The following is an 18,490-nucleotide window of genomic DNA, read 5'->3' as shown; positions in this document are numbered from 1 at the left end:
CTAATGGAATATGGAAAACCTATTATAACCTTCTAACAGGAACAGCTTTGGTCCTCCTTAAAACTGCTTTGCTTCATCTAAGATTAGCAGCTGAATAGGTGATTTACAGTCCCTTCAAGCCTCTTAAGATTTTTCCACCTCTTTGCAGAATACTAACATCTCAGTGAGATTGGTTTTTGAAAGTTATGTTTGAATCAAGACCTTTCTTTAGTCTTTCATAAAGCTGTCTTAAGTAAGGCTGTGACTATGGGAAGAAATACTAACTTGGTGTAACACCACTCTTTGATACAGCAATACACATGCCTTTGCGTTTCTTATCAGTGCAGGATGCTGCTGAAGGATGTTTTCTGTTTTTACTTGCCAACTCAGGCTGTTCAAGATGTCTCCTAAACAATGTGTCATTTGAGGGATACTTGGAAAGTAGTATTTGGGTGTTGAATGGCTTCCAGAGTCAGAACCTCAGACATGAAATGTACCTGGATTAAGGTAAATTGAAGAAAGGCTGAGTGAACTGGGTCTGTTCAGCCTTGAGAAAAGAACACTGAGAGGGGATCTGATCCAGGTCTATAAATATCTAAGGTGTGGGGGGCAGAATGGCGAGGCTGGACTCTTTTCAGTGGTGAATGGAGACAGGACAAGGGGAAACGGCTGGAAACTGCAGCATAGGAAGTTCTGCACAAATGTGCGCAAGAACTTCTTCACAGTGAGGTGACGGAGCACTGGAACAGGCTGCCCAGGGAGGTGGTGGAGTCTCCTTCTCTGGAGATGTTCAAGACCTGCCTGGATGCCTACCTGTGCGACCTGCTGTAGGGGACCTGCTTTGGCAGGGGGGTTGGACTCGATGATCTCTGGAGGTCCCTTCCAACCCCTACAATTCTGTGATTCTGTAAAATCACAAAAAAACATCAAGTGATGTCAGTGTACAGAGAAATTAAATGCATAATCAGATTTCGAGGTTCTTAACTCTTTCAGTGTTATGCTGATACCTTTTTTTCTCTCACATTTTTACAGCTTTTAACCAGCATTACAGCTTAAAATGGCAGTGCTTTGGATGCTTTACTCTTCATTCCCTATCAAACCAAATATTTGCTCATTCTTCATGGGGATTAAATGCTTGGTCCCATGTTTTATTGCGAGTTGTTTGGTTTTTGTTTTTACAGTGATCCAGATGTTCAGTTTTCTGCATGATTTTTCATGGCAGCCACAGCTTATAATACTTTGTACCTTATGTTGTGATGTTATAGGAGTTCTTCTTGACAAAAGCTTCAAACATCAATGAACATTTGCTCATTTGTTACTGAATATCTTATCTGTTGAACATTAATCTTTGTTTTAGGAAAGATATCTTTTCAGTTACTTCTGATATCTATACCATAAACTGCATCTCTACTTGCTTTTCAGGTTTGTGCTGATACTTCAGCTGTTTGTCTTTAATTCTTAGATATCTTTTCTGTTCCAGTGTTTCAAAATGATTGTGTTAAATGATGTGTGGTTATATTTCATTTCATGTTAAGTTGTTAAGAGCTCATGTCTCCTGATTTGCATGGTATATTGGTTTTACCAGCAAGATAATTCTCTCCGTATAGAATTAGAAACATCAGTGTAGGATTTGCAGTGACATGTCAAGTAACTCAGAATATCAGCAGAGATAAGAATTCAACAAGCAGTACATTTTGTTCTTTGATCAATTGTAAAGGTTGCAAGTATCTGGAAAAAGATAGTAGGTGGTATGTTTAATGTAATAGCTTTTTGTTTTTCTGCTTTATCTGCTATCTTCTTAAGAGCTCACAAATGGATTTTAATTGTGAATTTCTTGGGAAAGACAAAAACAATGTGTATTTACTCATTAATTGTTCTGTACTCAAGACAATAGCTGATTACATGCTACGTCCTTCAGGCATTTTGAGTTTCTTCATGTTTTGTTTTTCTTCTGGTCTTGTCAATTTTTGGTACTAAGACTGATCATCTTCTGCTATGCAGAGCACCATCTTCTCTCACTGAAGATTATTTCTCCTTAAATTGGGTTGCTAGCATGAGTGAATGTGATGAGCATGCAGATATGTGGCTCAGTTTTATCCCAAGCTGTTTGAGGGAAGAACTGGGGGTGTCTAGAATATTCCCAAGGATGAAAAAAATGTAAGTGAAATAAATGGTTTTAAAGACTGTTCAGATAAGCTACTTGTAATGCAGCAGGTGGATGAAGCTGTTCTCACCCTTAATGTAATACAGCTCAATAATGAGGACTGTGTAGTTCTGTAAGTAATAGTTTTATGTTAGAAAGTTATTGAATTAAAGGCAATTGAGTGCCCAACAATAGAGTAATACTGTTTTGGTACAAAGAGTAATTGAGGTATTGCCTCTAACACTAATACAGCAAGGAGAAGATATATCTTTACTGAGAATAATAAAGATACAAGAAGGCTTTAATCAGTAGTTACGCTGTTGAGGACTTAACACAGTAGAGGAAGATAAAAGATGATTTCTAACACCTCATCTTGAGGTTTTTGATTTTGTCAGAGGTAGGTTTGGATTGCATGGGAACAGATGTTTGTATAGGCTATATATACCAATGCTTCAAGCATTTTGTGCACAGTGATAGATGGATTTTCTCCAGTGTTGACATCTTCTAGCAAATTTATGGACATAACTTTTTACTGAGTAGAATAAAAATTGTGATTTACAACTTCTAAGTTGTACAAATTACTTCAAGTTACTAGGGGGAGGGTGGCTGGGGAGCAAGAACTTTACCTACCTTTGAAATGGGGGAAATTTATGTCTAAAAGGCACCTTTGGTTCAGTCAGCTGTGTTGATAGTTACTCAGTGTCACCTGTTCTCTGTTAAAGCTTAACTAGTTTGCTAAACTAATATCTATCTAAACCATTGAAATGGAAAGGCTTATCTGTTAAAAAGCTAATGGCAATTAATTTCATTTATGAATCATTTCTTAATTTCTTGATAGGCAAATACTTAAAAAAAAAAAAAAAAAAAAAAAACTTCTAAACTTTTTGAGTGTTGAATTTTTAAAGCAGTTTAATTTAAAATACTCTGAAATTTTATCTTTCTGCTTTTGTTTTGTTTTGTTTTTCCCTGCAGCACTGTAGTAAATTAACAACTTTACTCCTTATCCATAATGCTGGTGGAACTGTTTGCTTGGTTGATGTTCATGGAGTCCTATAAAGAAAGGGCAGGTACATTGGTTCTGTAGCCACAATAAGAAACAAGGATGTGCAGTGAACCATCTGTGATCTCTGTAGTGCCATTCATTGTTGTATAAAACCAGATTGGCCCTACTCTGAAGGTTATAGCTGCTAAAGGTAGCTTTATCTCTGAAATGAGTCTTGCTGTCTTTTAAGATCATATCTTTCAGTTGCTAAGGCTGAAATGTATTTCTTTGGAGTCAGAGGGAAGGAGAGAGTCCAAATTAGCCTCAAATTTTCTCTGTATCTTCAAGAACAAAAGCTGCCTTGTATCCTAATTGCTGTATTGTATCACTATTGCTTGTATCACTCTCATGTAATTAAAAATCTGACTTGTTTAAAGTGCAGCACTCGCATCAGAAGCATGTTGTATGCTTTCGAGGTCTTAGATCTATGGAGAAACTGTATAAAGCCTCCTTTCCTTTCTTCCTGAGCTATGAAAGTATCACAAGAGATCTTCTGTTTAATACATAAAATCATAAGTTACGTTGTACCACACAAAAGTAAATTAATAACCTTACGTGAAGGATGTAATTGCATACAGAATACATAGTTAAAATGTTCAGAATGTGGCTGTTCCAATGGTGCCTGGTACCATATTCTCAGTCTGGTCAAAAAATACTAGTTCCTGTTTATAGAAAGGTTGTTTGTTCTTATGGAGGGGTCTTGCATACAGAGTGAGGAAGAGAACAAACTATTAAGTTGTTGGTGTACAGAGTTCTTGTGGGCATGTATGTTATCTGGTTCCTACTAGAACTGTTCAAGTAGTTTCTAGTTTTACACAGTCCTTGAGCACAGCTTGATCCTAGTGATTGCTATTATGACTCCTTTGGGTGAGTGGGTGGCCTTTTGAGTTAACAAGCATGTAACTTGAGTTGCTTAATGATTCTGACAGGTTAAAAATATACCACTTGACTTCAGAATGCAACAGGAAGTGTGACTTTTTGTTAAACTCTAGTGCTAACGTATCCAGTTGTGAAGAGTGAAAGGTATTTTAGTAACACTTACAGACAACTGATTTGCATAAGGCTTTGTTCATTTTAGGAAAGGTAGGTTTTCAACACCCTGTCTCCCACAGTGCAAAGGCACAAGCACGGCAGTCTTACCTACAGCTCTTGTCTGAAACATTGATCTCCAGTTTTTATAGTCTTCTCCTTTTTTGAGTCAATGTTTTGTAAAGAAAACATATTGTTATTTTTTTGCCTGCTGTAGGATGGGAGCAACATACAAAATGGGTGAGTAACCTCTATTTTTTGACTCACTATGGTGAGTGCAGTTGTGAGAGCAGCCTTTGATTATGGCTATTTGTATGCTACAACCAGTTAATCCAAGTGCTGCATACGTGCTGTGGAAGATGGATATTAGAAACTTCCATGAAACATGAAATACCAGCTTACATGTTTTGAACCTAAGTGGAATCTTGGTTTCTTTGGGAAATGCATTAGATATCATAGAATTGCTTGGCTTGGAGGGGACCTTAAAATACTGTAGTTCCAGTGCCCTACAATGGACAGGGTTGTAACCACGTAGATCAAATGGCTCAAAGCTCTGTTCAGTCTGACCCTGAATATCTCCAGGGATGGGACATCAGCAACCTCTCTGAGCAGCCTGTTCAAGTGCCTCACCACCCTCTGAGTGAGGAATTTCCTCCTAACATCTAACCTAAACCTCCCCTCTTTTAGTGTAAAACCATTCCCTCTTATCCAGTCACTATCAGGCTGTGTGAAAAGTCAACCTCCATCTTTTTTTATAAACTCCCTTTAAATTTGGAAGTTTATATGGGAAGATGTACTTGATTCATGTTGTCTGTTGCACAGTATAATAGCACTGGTGTTTGTATTATTAAGTTGAAAGGCATTTACTGTCTTAAAAATAGATTTAAAAAAACCTTACTAAAACAAAGGTCAGTGAATTGTTACTCAGTTTGGAAACAAATTGTTCTCTTGATTAAATAATTTGGCCTTTTAAAAATAGCCAAACTTTTACAATAAGAAAATAAAAATCTGATGCAAGCCTTGCATGTTTTCTTTTTCACCTTAATCCTAATAAATAAACAGGCAGTTAATCTGATGTAAAGGGCTGCTAGATCTTGTTTCTTTGACAATGACAAACTGCCTCATTTTCATCTTATGTCCTGTATTTATATATCAACTTCAGTTTATCAGAAGATTTAAATTGTGGAATAGGTTTTTACTGGTAGTTATGCTTGTGGATAATTTTCTGCAGACTTGACCCTTTATTTTTTTCTGGGAGAAAAAAAATAATCACCCCCTCCCCCCAACATTTTAATTCTAAATTGTGAAGTTTTGGACTATACTGCAGTATCTGGAGGTGTATCTTTCCTTGGCAGAAAGTATAGTAGCTCAATTTTCTGAAATAGTTCTCAAAGTGAAGGGTTTATAGAATGCATGTTCTTTAAAACATGCACATTGCTTCTGTGTATCTTTGACCTTTTACCTTTATCTTTCCTTCCTACTCACAAGGTCGCTGTTCTAAAGAACTTTTAACTACTTTTGTTTGTAACAGACACTGTTCATCTCTAATTATGTGATTTTAGTGTATTGCAAAACAAAAATCAATAAGTAATGTTTGTTGCTTAAAAGACAAGATCTTGCAAAGCAGGAAGTTGGTGAATATGATCAAAAAACATAGTCCCTTTACTCCAGTTCTCAGGCAAGAAGGGTTATCTCAGTGACTGAACTGGAAATGTGTAATGTTTGAGTTGTCAGATTTTTTTGCATACTTTGGTTTCAAAAAAATTTTTACATTCATATCTAATGCAGCTGTTGAATAAATACCTATATACAGTCCAAACACTTAGAGAAAACATCTTAATTGCAGTGTAAGAGAAATATTTTTGATTGGAGCTTTTTTCTTTTCTTGCCCAAGTTGCACAGACACGTTGTATGTTCATATCTTTGTCCCAATGCTGTTGTTCAGAATCTAAAAATGTGTGAAACTGTCACTACACTGCATGCAGTTGGCTCAGGCTTCTGAGGTTATCACAGGTCTGTTGCCTGTGATATAGTTAGCATTCTGCATCCATTTTTCCTTTGACTGGTGAATATCTTCGGAGATTTTCTACTTAACAGTCATACAGCATAACTTTATTCAAGAAAAGAAACTACAGAGTGAATTGAACTGGAAGTGAATGCTGTGAAGATAGCTATTAAGAGTTGTTTTTCTGTTAGGTCAGTGCCACTGTCCTCTAACTACAGTTAGAAGTGTAGAATCAACCATGCAAATGAGAGAGGGGTAAAAAAGCTCACATTTAAGATTTAAAATATCCTTCTTATATGTATTTGTGCTCTAAATAGCCAAATTTTCAACAGGCAATGGCCAATGAATTTTTCATGTTGTAGGAATCAGGCTATGAACTACATACTGGTTAAGATGTTCAGAATCAAACAACATCAGAAGTGAAAAGAGCACACTCCATAGTTATATCTCATAAAGAATTTGAGAAGGGAAAAGATGCGTGTTTCCATAATATTGCTTTAATTCTTCATCTTCTGATACATTACTGTCTGTGTAATTTTATTTACTGCTTGAAGCTTACTGTGTAAAAGACAATGAAATCATTACCTAGAGGTAGAACTTCTGCAGCTAACTTGCTGTGCATAGAACAGTAAAGCCCTGATGGCATATTACTTGCATATCATTTTGAAAATCAGGAATTTATGCCTATGACTATCATTCATCGCAGCTGATGAGCAGCTGAATCTGTCATGCTCCTGCTCCCTTTAAATTAGCTTGGCCTACTGCTCAAGTGATTATTGTCGTGAGTGGACACCCTTAATGAAGAGTAAAATAGGGAATAAAAGCAATTTTTTTAAGGTAGTTTGGGGGGTACTTAGCTTCACAAAAAGTTTCTGGAGTACCTCTATCAGAAGAGGAATTTTCAAGCAAGTCTGGATATCTTGTCCTATACACAGCAAATTACTCTGATTTAACATTTAGTGATGTAGTTGTGCATTTTAAAAACTGTTAATTTTAAAAATTCCTGTCTTGCTGTGAATGTTGAAGGAGATATTGTGTACCATGATGTATTTCTTGCAGTACATGTACTAATGTTTAGCTGCAGTGTCTTGCAAATGTGAAACTTGCTGATGTAGCTACAGTTTTTAAAAGATCATTGACCAGTCAATCAGACTCTGACCATTTAAGAGATAACAAGGTAGGCTTTTATTGGCTCTACAGATAAAGCACCTTTTCACAAATTAAGAAATAGTGTAATAATTAACAGGTATAATGGATACGTGTATTCAGTTTTTGGTTATCTTTACAAGCTTTAGCTCCTGTTATCTTCATAGTTAACCCCTTTCTATCCACAGATTTCACACAGAATCATACACAATGTCCTGGGTTGGAAGGGATCTCAATGATCATGAATCTCCAATCCCCTGCCACATTCAGGGCTACCAACCTCCCCATTTAATACCAGACCAGGCTGCCCAGGGCCCCATCCAACCTGGCCTTGAACACCTCCAGGGACGGGGCATCCACAGCCTCTCTGGGCAGCTGTTCCAGCACCTCACCACTCTCTCCATAAAGAACTTCCCCCAACATCCAACCTAAATGTCCCCTCTCTCAACTTAAAACCATTTCCCCTTGTCCTGCAGTTATCAATCCTTTCAAAGAGTTGATTCCCCTCCTGTTTGTAGGCTCCCTTTAGGTCCTGAAAGGCTGCAATGAGGTCACCCCGCAGCCTTCTTTCCTCCAGGCTGTACAAGCTCAGCTCCCTCATCCTGTTGGATCACTTAAATACACAATTTAAAAAACAAACATTTAATTTGTGATAGTAGTGTCTGTAATATGATTAGACTGTCCATTTTCTGCATTTTTTTTTTAAAGATTAATAGTAATTCTTCTTTCTCTCTAGAGCAAGGCAGAGAACTTTGGTAGCAAAATTCATTAAATAAATACTAATGCTGTTCTAAAGATGGCATAGTAATGATTCTTTAAACAATTTTACCTATGGGGAATTTGCCCAAACTATTTAAAAGTATCTTTCATTTCAAGACAGAGGTGATTATAATCACTGTCTATTATTGACACTGTGGCTGGTGATTTTGATCTAGCAAATCACTCAAATTGCCAAACAAGGTCATTTGCTAGTGGGCTCATTAGGTGAGCTGGGAAATGCCCTAGAATTATAGAGTGGCTTGGATTGGAAGGCACCCTAAAGATCATCTCCCTCAAACCCTCTGCTGTGGGCAAGGCGGAGACCAACCATTTCTAAGCTCTGAAGGTCTAAGACAAATCAAATTTGAAGGTGTTGAAAATATAAATGAAGCAGAAATTTGCTAAATAGTAGCAAGATTCAATTGTTTTGATGTAATATCCTACAGAAATCTATGAAGTGAAAAAAAAAAAAGTTTGGAGAAATTTTGGAATTGGAAAATTGAAGAAAACTTAACTTTGCACACATCATATCTGTAAAGGTGACAGGGAAAAAAAAAGTACAAGTGTGGGACAAGAGGCTGGAGAGCTGTTTTGCAGAAAGGAATCTGGGGGTTCTGGTAACAGCAACTTGAACATGAGCCAGTTGTGTGCCTTGGGAGCCCAGAGGGTTCGTCAGGCCCAGCACTGCCACTGGGTGAGGGCAGGGATTGTCCTGCTGTGCTGTGGGGCCTCACCGTGAGTATTGGGTGCAGGTTTGGTGCCACGTTATAAAAGGTACATAAAACTATTGTAGCCCTTATTTCAATGCTCTCTTAAGATGGTGAAGGAAAGACATACGGGGGAGTGGCTGATGTCCTTTGGTTTGTTCAGCCTAGAGAAAGGGAGTCTGAAAGGTAGCCTCATAGTAGTAACTAGGTTTTTATAAAGACAATTATATCAAGATACTCACTTTATATCTAATTCAGTCACTGAAAGCTCTTGCAACTCCAGCCCTATAAACTAGCCTCTACATGTCTTATTATCTCTCCTCAGCAGCCAAATTGCCCTTCCAGTGTCCCCAGAACTCATAAAAGACTGATATTGGTGGGCTCATTGACAGTGCAATTGAATCCTATTTTTTATTTCCTTATTAAGAGCTCTTCTGAGCATTCTGTTGGCCTACTCTGAGAGTATAGAAAAGAGTTAAGTAAATTATTTTTATTGGAACACATAGTTTGCTTAAGGTTTGATGCACAAATGGTTGAGGTTTTCTAGTGGAATTAAGAAAAGCCTCTGATATCTCTTGCAGGTCAAAAGGACAAGCAATGGACTGCAGGACTGGAGCACCTGTGGCAGGTTTGTATTCAGCCCTTGTAAAAGTTACTTGAAATGAAGGAACTGTTCCTCACAAAGCCCGTTGATATTATTTTGCTAATCTCTGCTAAATGCTTCAGAAATAGCACAGATGGTGTCAGAACTTACGTTCTTTTGTGTTATAGCACATGTAGAAGAGATCTTTGTAATTTGTTTCAACATCTCATGTATCTCTTCCTTCTTACTAGACCTAACATTACATTATAGGGTACTTGCTTTAAAAGGATACCCATCTGTAGTGATTGTACTGACATAACTTAAAAAAAAAAAAAGCTGGTAGTAGACAATAAAATTTGAAATGGAGGAAAGAATTTAGTCTTTCCAGTCAGATTACAGTTCTGAAGTTTGCATAAAATAGGAGTAACAAGTTCTGTTGGTTGTGGTGGATCTGTTCTTAAAATTATTTTGTGTTGTGAACTGGAGGGCTTTTTTTCCTACCTATCTCTTAACTTGTTTAAGGATTCAGCCTCACTGTCATAAATTCGTAGAATAGCTGGGGTTGGAAAAGATTTTCAAGATCATGAAGTCCAACTGCACCCTAATCATACTACCTTGACTCTCCACTGCTATTGTCCCTGAATAATTTGTCTGCCTTTCTTTCCTTTCTTACCTGATCCATTATTTTCTATGTTGAACTGGTAATTCTTCTTATTAATGTTTTATCATTCCATAGTTATGTAATATACAGCTTCCACACATGATAATTGTCCTTTAAAAGTTGCATTCCTTTGAGCAGTAATTTAAATGTATAAATATAGGAATGTGGATACTGTGCTCCAGGTTAAGTGTGATTTATTTTGTAGGTGAGCTTAAGTGACTGTAGTGTCACTTGCTGTGTTTTGTAACTTTTTTCTTTATGTGCTGTGTTCTGACTGATCTCAGTGGCTGTATGCTGTTTCCTCAGTTGCATCTGTAAGACACCTGGATTTAGACTGCCGGGATGTTTGTAGTTGTTCTTGTTGCTATGAGCATTTGAATGTGCAGGTTTATCGACCCCTAGTGGATTGTTAAGGAAACGGCAGTTAAGGGCGAACTGAGAAGTGCTACTGTGAGGGCTGCTCCGAAAGTAATGCCTCCCATTTTATCTCAGCTCTTGATGTCAGAAGAGGATGTTGGTGATACGGCAGTAGAGGTTGAGCCTTCCCACCAGTAATGCAGTATGTTTTGTTGCTGTGTAACAGATGGCAGCAGAAGGGCAGTCTGGCGGAATGGCGCCTGACACGGATGAAACAAAGGTGTGGAATTGAATTCTGCCATGCAGATACAATGACACCCACTGGCATTCATTGATGCTTGCTGGACATTTATGGAGCCTAAAGAGTGGGTGTGAGCACAGTGAGGTGGTGGATACTACATTTCAGCAGTGATCAGTCGGTTATCTCCACTGGTGCAGATATTTGTGAGCACAGTGTGCAGCCTGTCGTTGATTGCTGGTGAAAATGCACAACTAATGGTGGTGACTATGCTGAAAAATAATGCTTTATAGCTGAGAATTTGTTCTATCAAATGGTGTTATGAGGCATTACTTCCAGAGCAACCTGTATTTTTGATTGCTGTGTCTGTTTTAATGCTGTTTCTTCTGTTTGCAGCTGGATTAGTTCCTGAATTTCTCAGCTGGTGCTCTGTTTCCTACCTTCACAGAATTCCTGCTACGACAGCTCTTATTAACATTGCTGCTAAAACTTAAACATGCCGTTAGGTGCCTGCATTTTAATGCATACAATGCTTTTAGCTGTATCTGAGTATTTTAAAATGACTGCTTAGCAGATATCTTAAGAGAAAAAGGTATTTTTTTTTAGTGTGAGCTAAATTTTTTTTTACAAGCTGGAAAAGCTAGGAACTTGGACAGCATGATAAAAAATATGAATTAACTTCTAAACCATTTGCTCAATCTACACTGACTACTTTGTTTTTATTAAATATTTATGAAGTTATTGGTAATATCCTGAGACCTGGCCTTAAAATATTAGTTGACCTAATGTAGTGGGTTTTCTGCTAAACCAGGCTTGTTAATTTATAGCTGTTTAAAATCATGCATTTCTACCAAATTCCTCTAAATTAACCAAAAGTAGCTCTATTTTTATTATTTATAATTTTAAGTTATGTTTATGATATCTGAACACAGGTCTGCTCATATCATGAGTGAACTACTAATAAAATTTGATTCCTGAGAACTTTGTTAGGATCTATTCATTACACTCTGATCTTCACTACAAGTCTACATCTGCCATGTTTCCAAGTATAAGAATGAGAAATGAGTTAGTATTCTTTACTTACTTGTAAGTAAGTAACTTCCATTTTTTTTTAATCATGCATTTAATTGTATAGACTTTAAGTGATGTTTTCTATCAGCGGTTAAATATTCCTTCAAAGTTTATATACCTTAAAATAAGGAAAAGTTTGCATATAATTTTTGGCAGCATTTAGTATTGTAGTTACTGTGTAAATCACACTGATTAAAGTTTAAAAAAAAAAAAAAATGTCAGAAAGACCTCAAATTCATATTTTTGTTGGAGCACCCAGTATTTCAAGCCTGCTAGATGTGTCGGAACAAAGTAGTTCAGTACCTGCTGTTGAGAAGTGGAAAGAACTCCACTGTTCCTATGATATACACAATCTTTTTAATGAAGAAGACAAAGGTACTGACCATTTAGTGTTTCAAGCAGGAAACTCTGTAGTCACAGCAGTTCCCACAAATGATTACAGCTCTCAGCAGTCTGAACAGAAGAGATTAATGGTAGAAAAGGAGTGTTTGAAATCTTTTGTACCTGTGGTAGTAACTTGTGCTACTTCATCCCAAAAGACGAGAGGTTTAATTTATTCTGATTTTCAAATATCCAAAGATGGGCACATAGATGAGGCTGCAGATTGCCTTCCTCAGATATTTGTGAAATCAGGTAGACAGGATGAACAATCACATGGCAGTTGTTCAGACTTCACGGAAAGAAAATCCAGTCACTTAAGAATTAGGGACTCTGACATTTCTGATCTGGTTGGTAGTACAAAGCAGATCAACCTACACCTAAGGTCTGCGGAACAAGGTGTTGAATCGGATCACAGCAATGATCACCATGAACATTTAAGTAGATATCTAAGTATGTTTTTCCCCCAAAATCAAGAGTCAAAAGCAAAAGGAGAATTAAGTGACTGTTCAGATCTTGCAGTGTCGACTGATACTGAATTTCGTAGCATAATGACTTCAAGTCAGATAGCTGCTTTTGCACAGGATCACTTTAAGAGCCAGAATGAGATGTGGAAAAGAACTGTAGAACTATTGAAGACAGAAGGACAGAGTAAGCATGAAGAAAGGCAATGCGATGACTACCAATTGGAATCTGATGCTGGAAGATGTCTCTGTTTGGCTGAAAATGAGTGTAAGCAGGAGTATACAAGTTCTCCTGAACTTTTCAGTTCTGATGGTGATGAGAAAAACATTGGCTTTGAAGACACGAGGAGAGAAGAAAGCTCTAATGAAAATGCAGGGGAGTCTCATGAATGTAAAGTTCCTGCTGGGCAATTCATAAATGAAATCCATATTGAACCATTGAGCTCGGGGATACTGTGCTCCCAAGTAGAAAGCTCTCGTAAGAACTCATATAAAAGAGCCCACAAGTCTGAAGATCTTTTTCATATTTTTAACACAACATTTAAAAGGCAGCTTAAATCAAAGAGAGCTAAATTGAATTCTTCCCCATCCAGTCCTGGAATGACAGTGGGTCAAGAGTGGATGGAGTTCAAGCCTCAAGGGAAATTAGTATCACCACTTAAGGACTGCTGCTGCAAAAATCAGAAGTACAATGTTTTGGTCACCGTGGTACACCCATGTCTTATCAAAGAAATACAGATGAAGACCAGGCCCAAATCTTCATGTAAAGTTCCTGTAGCAACAATTGTAGTTATTGATCAGTCAGGAACTAAGAGAAAGGTGATGCTGTGGCGTGGTGCTGCGTTTTGGTCACTCACTGTGTTTCCTGGAGATGTCGTATTACTTACAGGTGAGAAGTGGTTTTGGTTTGTTTTTAAATATGGATCTTAAATGCCCATTGGAAGTAGACCAGTGTGTAATTAGTAACTTGGAATTATGCCTAACCATCTGTCAGTTTTTCTAACATCACTTGTATCACTCATATCGCTCAATGTCAGTTTGAATTATTGTGGTCATCCTGACAGTTTAACCTGTCCGTGTTTTAAGGCAAAAGTGCTGTTACAGACCAGACGTGAGTTATTTCTTCTTTTGAACTTCTCTGCAGCATATGAAGACGTGTACTGATGAATGCTTTGTACTTGTTAATACATATTAGGAGCTCCCTTTGTTAAGAGAATGCAATAAAATAGAAAACTACATTGCATCTAATCTAGGGCTGGGGTTGATAAGAACTTTATAGCTATCTAAATGTTCAGTTTTTGCAAAAAAAACTGGAAAAAAAAAAGTATAGAAGTACTTTTCTTTGAATAGCTCAATGATACCTTAAAGATGCCTACATCTCTTTCTTAACAAGAGTTCTTAAAGTAAGCACTTACATTGCACTGGTAGTTATTTTAAAGCAATTGAAGATAAGGTGAGCTTTGTTCTCTGCTTAGACTTGCGTACTCCCAAATACATCAAAAGTGTTTCTAGGTAACCTCAGTACTGTATTACTTGCCGGAAATGTTGCACTGTAATAGCTTAGCAATTTTGCTTATACAGCGCTTGCTGTTGGGCTATTAAATATTTTATATGAAGGATGAAGCCAAGCAAATGAGCAAATTGATTAAGTCTTCTGAAGGGATGTTGGTAGATTAGAAAAATCACTGTGCTTCAAAGTGATATCTCTGAAATTCTTACTTCATATGATCACTCCTGTGGGTGGTGTTACAGCTTTGGCACCTTCCTGCCATCTTGCAGCCAATTAAATTTAGCAGTTTGAATGACTAAATTTGTGTGTGTACTTTTCCCACATTTTTGTGCAAGTCCCTTGCATATATCAATGTCAGCCATAGGTGTCTTGCACGCTAAGATGCAGTGTGTCTTTGGTAGTGAAGAAGGCATAAGGCAGAGAGAGAGAGAGGGCAGGCAAACAAGTTGAGAATGAAGAAGACATAGCAGATGATGAGAGACTGAAAATAGCAAGCTAAAGAGGGGGGAGTCAAAAGTAAAGTTCTGATGTGGAGCCAACCTCAAGATTTTGGGTTCTATAGCTGAGAAAATAAGTATGGTGCTTCAATACAGTTTGCACGTGAATTAATAAGGTTGTTTTTTTCTTGCAGATATTATGATGTATGAGAATCACTGGTATGGAGAAATAATGCTGCAGTCTACATTTACCAGTCAGTTACTGAATCTGGGGAACTACTCAGTTCTTAATCCAGAAGAATGTAAGATAATTGTGCATAAGTTTCCTTGTGTTAAAATACTAGTTTGAAGTAATACATTTATTGGCAATGCCTCATATGTAGATAAAAGTAGAAATGCAGGCAGCTGGACAGTACAAAACAGTGTAGGTAAGTTCACCACGACCTCGTAAGGCTTAAGAAAATGAGAAGATCAGGGAAAATTATTTACTGCCTATTAAGCATGAGGATTTCTGGAGCGTTGGAGGAAAGCGGAAAGATAGCACAAGTGTTCCTGTGAACTTGCTTTGTTCTTAGTCTTCCTGACATTGGTTACTGTTACCTATTTAAGACAGGTTTGGGTAAATGGTCAAGAATGGCTGTTCTTACTAAGTTACAATACCAGGCCTCTTCTTTTTGGTGTAACTTAAAATACTGTAACTGTAGTTAATGTTGGGATGTTATTAAGAGGAGGCAGATGAAGTAGAGTTTAATTTTGAATCAAGTAGTGCGCATCTCAAGCATTTCCTGCCTTAGAATTCTCAGAACAGATTTGGTTTTGTTAGCTCCAATATTCACAGGTGATAGATTTAAGCTGCTAAGCTCAAAAAAAGGAGAGTCCCTCTAACTTTTTTTTTTTTTAATTTAAAGTTTACCCTGTAGTGAATGGTGACGTTCTCCATGGCTTATTGGCATATGTGTCATCAGAATTTCCTCACTTTGGAGACATTCCACGAAGGCAAGTTCAGAGACTGGACAGTGTTCAGTATGTTCAGCTTGACCAGCTTCAGCCAAACACTTTGGTTCACTCAGTCTTAAAAATTATCAGCATTGCCATATTAACAGGTAAATTCATGCTCTGAACTTCAAATTTCTGAACTTCAGAATCGCCTTGTAAAATGGCTATTTGCATTTTACCTGTGGTGGGTTGTTTCCTATTCCATGCTCAAATTTTTGATATGATTGACAAAACTTTTGTGAAGACCAAGGACTAAACAGGAAGAAAATGACTGCAATCAGCTGCTGAGTGAGCTTATTACATGCTAGCTGATCAGTAGCATGCAGATGTGTGTGAGAAGTATGCAGGCAGTGGGCATGGACACGGTGTTCCTGCTCACTGAGTGGTTGATTTCTTTTCACTAAGGAATGTATAGTAGGAATGCTGTGAAGACAGATATACTTTATCTACAGTGAAAGAATATAAGTTAGTTTTAATAGCTCTTGAAACTCAAGGTGCATTCTTGTTGTAGACTACTGCTTTAGAAAATTGGCTTGTTGATTAAAACATCGTGGGGGATAGTCAGGCTTCACTAATTCAAACCTTGCTTTCTATCTGACTTCCACGTGTGCCTCATGCCACCAAAGGAATATTTATAGACTGTAAATCATATGATTTCCAAAATTACACAATTTTAGTTATTATGGAATTTTATCTTTTTCCTTTATAATGGAACTGTGCTCCTTTTTAGTGCTTTGTTCAGAATGTTTTTCTTTTTGTTTTTTTTCCTTGTTAGTGTAGATCTTAGAGCTAAGTATTACATTTCTCATTTCTTAAATATCTGCAGTATTTTTTTATTGTCCTTACGTGTGTCTGTGCAAGTTCTCTATAATTTTCAACACCAAATTGCCAGTATGAACCTATTAAGATGTCTCACAGCAGTACTTGTATTTTCTTCATGCAAACAGAACAGGAAGCGACCTTGTTAAGGTGATTTGTTCTGGAAATTTAAGTTTCCTGTATATTGTGAGGACTCCCAAAGGACTTTTGTCACCAGTTCATGTGTTTAATGCGCTATTGCTTTTCATGGAATTACAGAACCATGGAATGGCTTGGATTAGAAGGAATCTTAATGATATGTACTTTCATAGTTCTAACTGCAGCAATGCCAACCACTGCATCAGGTTGGCCAGGGCCCCATCCGATCTTTACTTGAACATCTCCAGGAATGGGGCATCCACAGCTCCTCTGAGCAACCTGTTTTAGTGCCTTTCAAATAGTCACATTCCTTTATAATACAGAATGCAGGTATTTTGGAATTCCCTTTACGGAAGCCTTTTTTCTGTCTTAAAATTGTTAATTTGCTTCCATTGTTTTGGAATCAGGACATACATCAGCTCTTAATATACAGTCATAGATATGCTCACAAGGTTGCATGAGCTTATTACACTTACTGCAGCAGAAATAAGTGATGCCTTTTAGAGTTCTTGCCAGGAGAAAATACCAGTTTTGTCTCAATTTCACACAGTTGGAATCAGTTTGAGGGGCTAAATGAACAAAAACTGAATCAGGGTTGTCTCATGCAGTGTACTTTTATGCAGTGTTTTGCTATGTTTTTTCTAGCTGCTGGAAAAGGAATTCCCCTTTTTTCCATGCTTATCTGCTCTGATTGACTTCTTTGTTTACTGTACAACAGTCCTAGATATAAGAATCTTCATCTTAATTTGATCCTGTTGCACTGTCATCTTGTGTTAGTGCTTGTATTGGTAGGAAGGAGAAAAATGCATCAATTTTGTTAACTGAATTGTCAGAATCTCCTTTACTCATAAGTTGAGATTTTTGAATATAGGAATCTCCTATTATATTTTACATATCTCTGATCAGGACAGAAAGCATGAGTTTTTGTTCAAAGATTCAATTCATAAAAATAATTGTAATTTAGTGTGGAACTGAAACTTGGGCATTATCCATAGATTTTTACAGATCCTTACCTTCATTTTCAGTTTATATATACTGTCTATATTAATTTGTGCTGTACATGACTGTAATGAATTGTGAAAATTTGTGGAGCTGTTACTTGAGTATATTGCACAGGAAGTACATTAACTTCAGTTTCCAATTATGGCAGTCTGTTGCTAAGAGGTTGAGTACAATTTCTTACTCATCATCCTGCTGGTATAAGTAGAAAGATCTAAGCTCAAAGATGCTTAGATACCTGCTAGGAAGGTGTCCTGTTGCTAAGTAGTGAGGTGGATAAAGGTAAATTAATGTTCTTTATGCGTTCCTTCAAACTAGATTGATCTTGCTGAAGAAACTACAGAATGTTTTCATTCTTTCCTGAAGAAATTGTAGGTGTTTTCTTGTTTACCTAGAGTTGCATTCAAAACATACTAGCATGGTTTTATTTTAATATTGAGGTGTGTTATTTTTTTGTTAATGTGCTTTGTGCTATATAACAAGTCACAATTTCAAACTTTCCAGAATCTGTGTATAGCTACAGAGGAGGCTACCAGAGAAAAATCATTCTAACAGTAGAACAGGACAAAGATCAACAGTACAAGATGGTGCTGTGGGGAGCAGGGGCTGCCTGGTGCCCTCAACTTCAGAGGAGAAAAGGTAAAACCTTCATAGGTTACTATCATAGGATTTCTCTGGTTACAGTAACAGCTTTAAAATGTTCAACTGGTCATGTTTGCTATTCAGGTCTCCTTGAAAAGGTCATATTTTGAAATAGATCTTTAACAATTGTCATCTATTTGGAAGTAATGCCATCAGCAACTCAGCATCAGTGAGCTCATTTTACAATACTGAGAAAGTGTGAATGTTCCCAAATTTGAATCTAGTTACAAGATGCACTGTTGTCAAAACTGCAAGTAAAACCAAAAGAAACCAACTAAACAAAAAAAAGGTGTAAAGTAAGCTACTAGTTTTGCTCAGTCTTCCAGTTGCTGTGTCTTTTTGCTTGAATTGCTGCTTTTTCTAATTCTCATTTGTGCTGTCTGCTTC

The 18,490-nt window shown here is 37.2% G+C and overlaps 1 protein-coding gene across 5 annotated transcripts in view; it reads left to right on the top strand.

The window, feature by feature from the left end:
* Nucleotides 1–18,490, top strand: part of SHLD2 (shieldin complex subunit 2) — a 36,905-nt gene that overhangs the window by 9,814 nt on the left and 8,601 nt on the right. For 4 of the 5 annotated variants that reach the window (XM_048947126.1, XM_048947124.1, XM_048947127.1 and 1 more), the window contains 5 exons: nt 9,392–9,438; nt 11,046–13,451; nt 14,704–14,811; nt 15,418–15,612; nt 17,966–18,100. In XM_048947126.1, coding sequence (XP_048803083.1) covers nt 11,936–13,451; nt 14,704–14,811; nt 15,418–15,612; nt 17,966–18,100 — 1,954 coding nt within the window. In that variant the 5' untranslated portion in view covers nt 9,392–9,438; nt 11,046–11,935. Of the gene's footprint in view, nt 1–9,391; nt 9,439–10,637; nt 10,692–11,045; nt 13,452–14,703; nt 14,812–15,417; nt 15,613–17,965; nt 18,101–18,490 lie in introns of all 5 variants that reach the window. The other variant, XM_048947125.1, reaches the window with a different exon arrangement.

The sequence above is a fragment of the Lagopus muta genome, chromosome 5 (assembly GCF_023343835.1).
Source record: "Lagopus muta isolate bLagMut1 chromosome 5, bLagMut1 primary, whole genome shotgun sequence".
NCBI lineage: Eukaryota > Metazoa > Chordata > Aves > Galliformes > Phasianidae > Lagopus > Lagopus muta.
The sequence above is the reverse complement of the archived record's forward strand: the minus strand, read 5'-3'. Positions and strand labels throughout refer to the sequence as shown.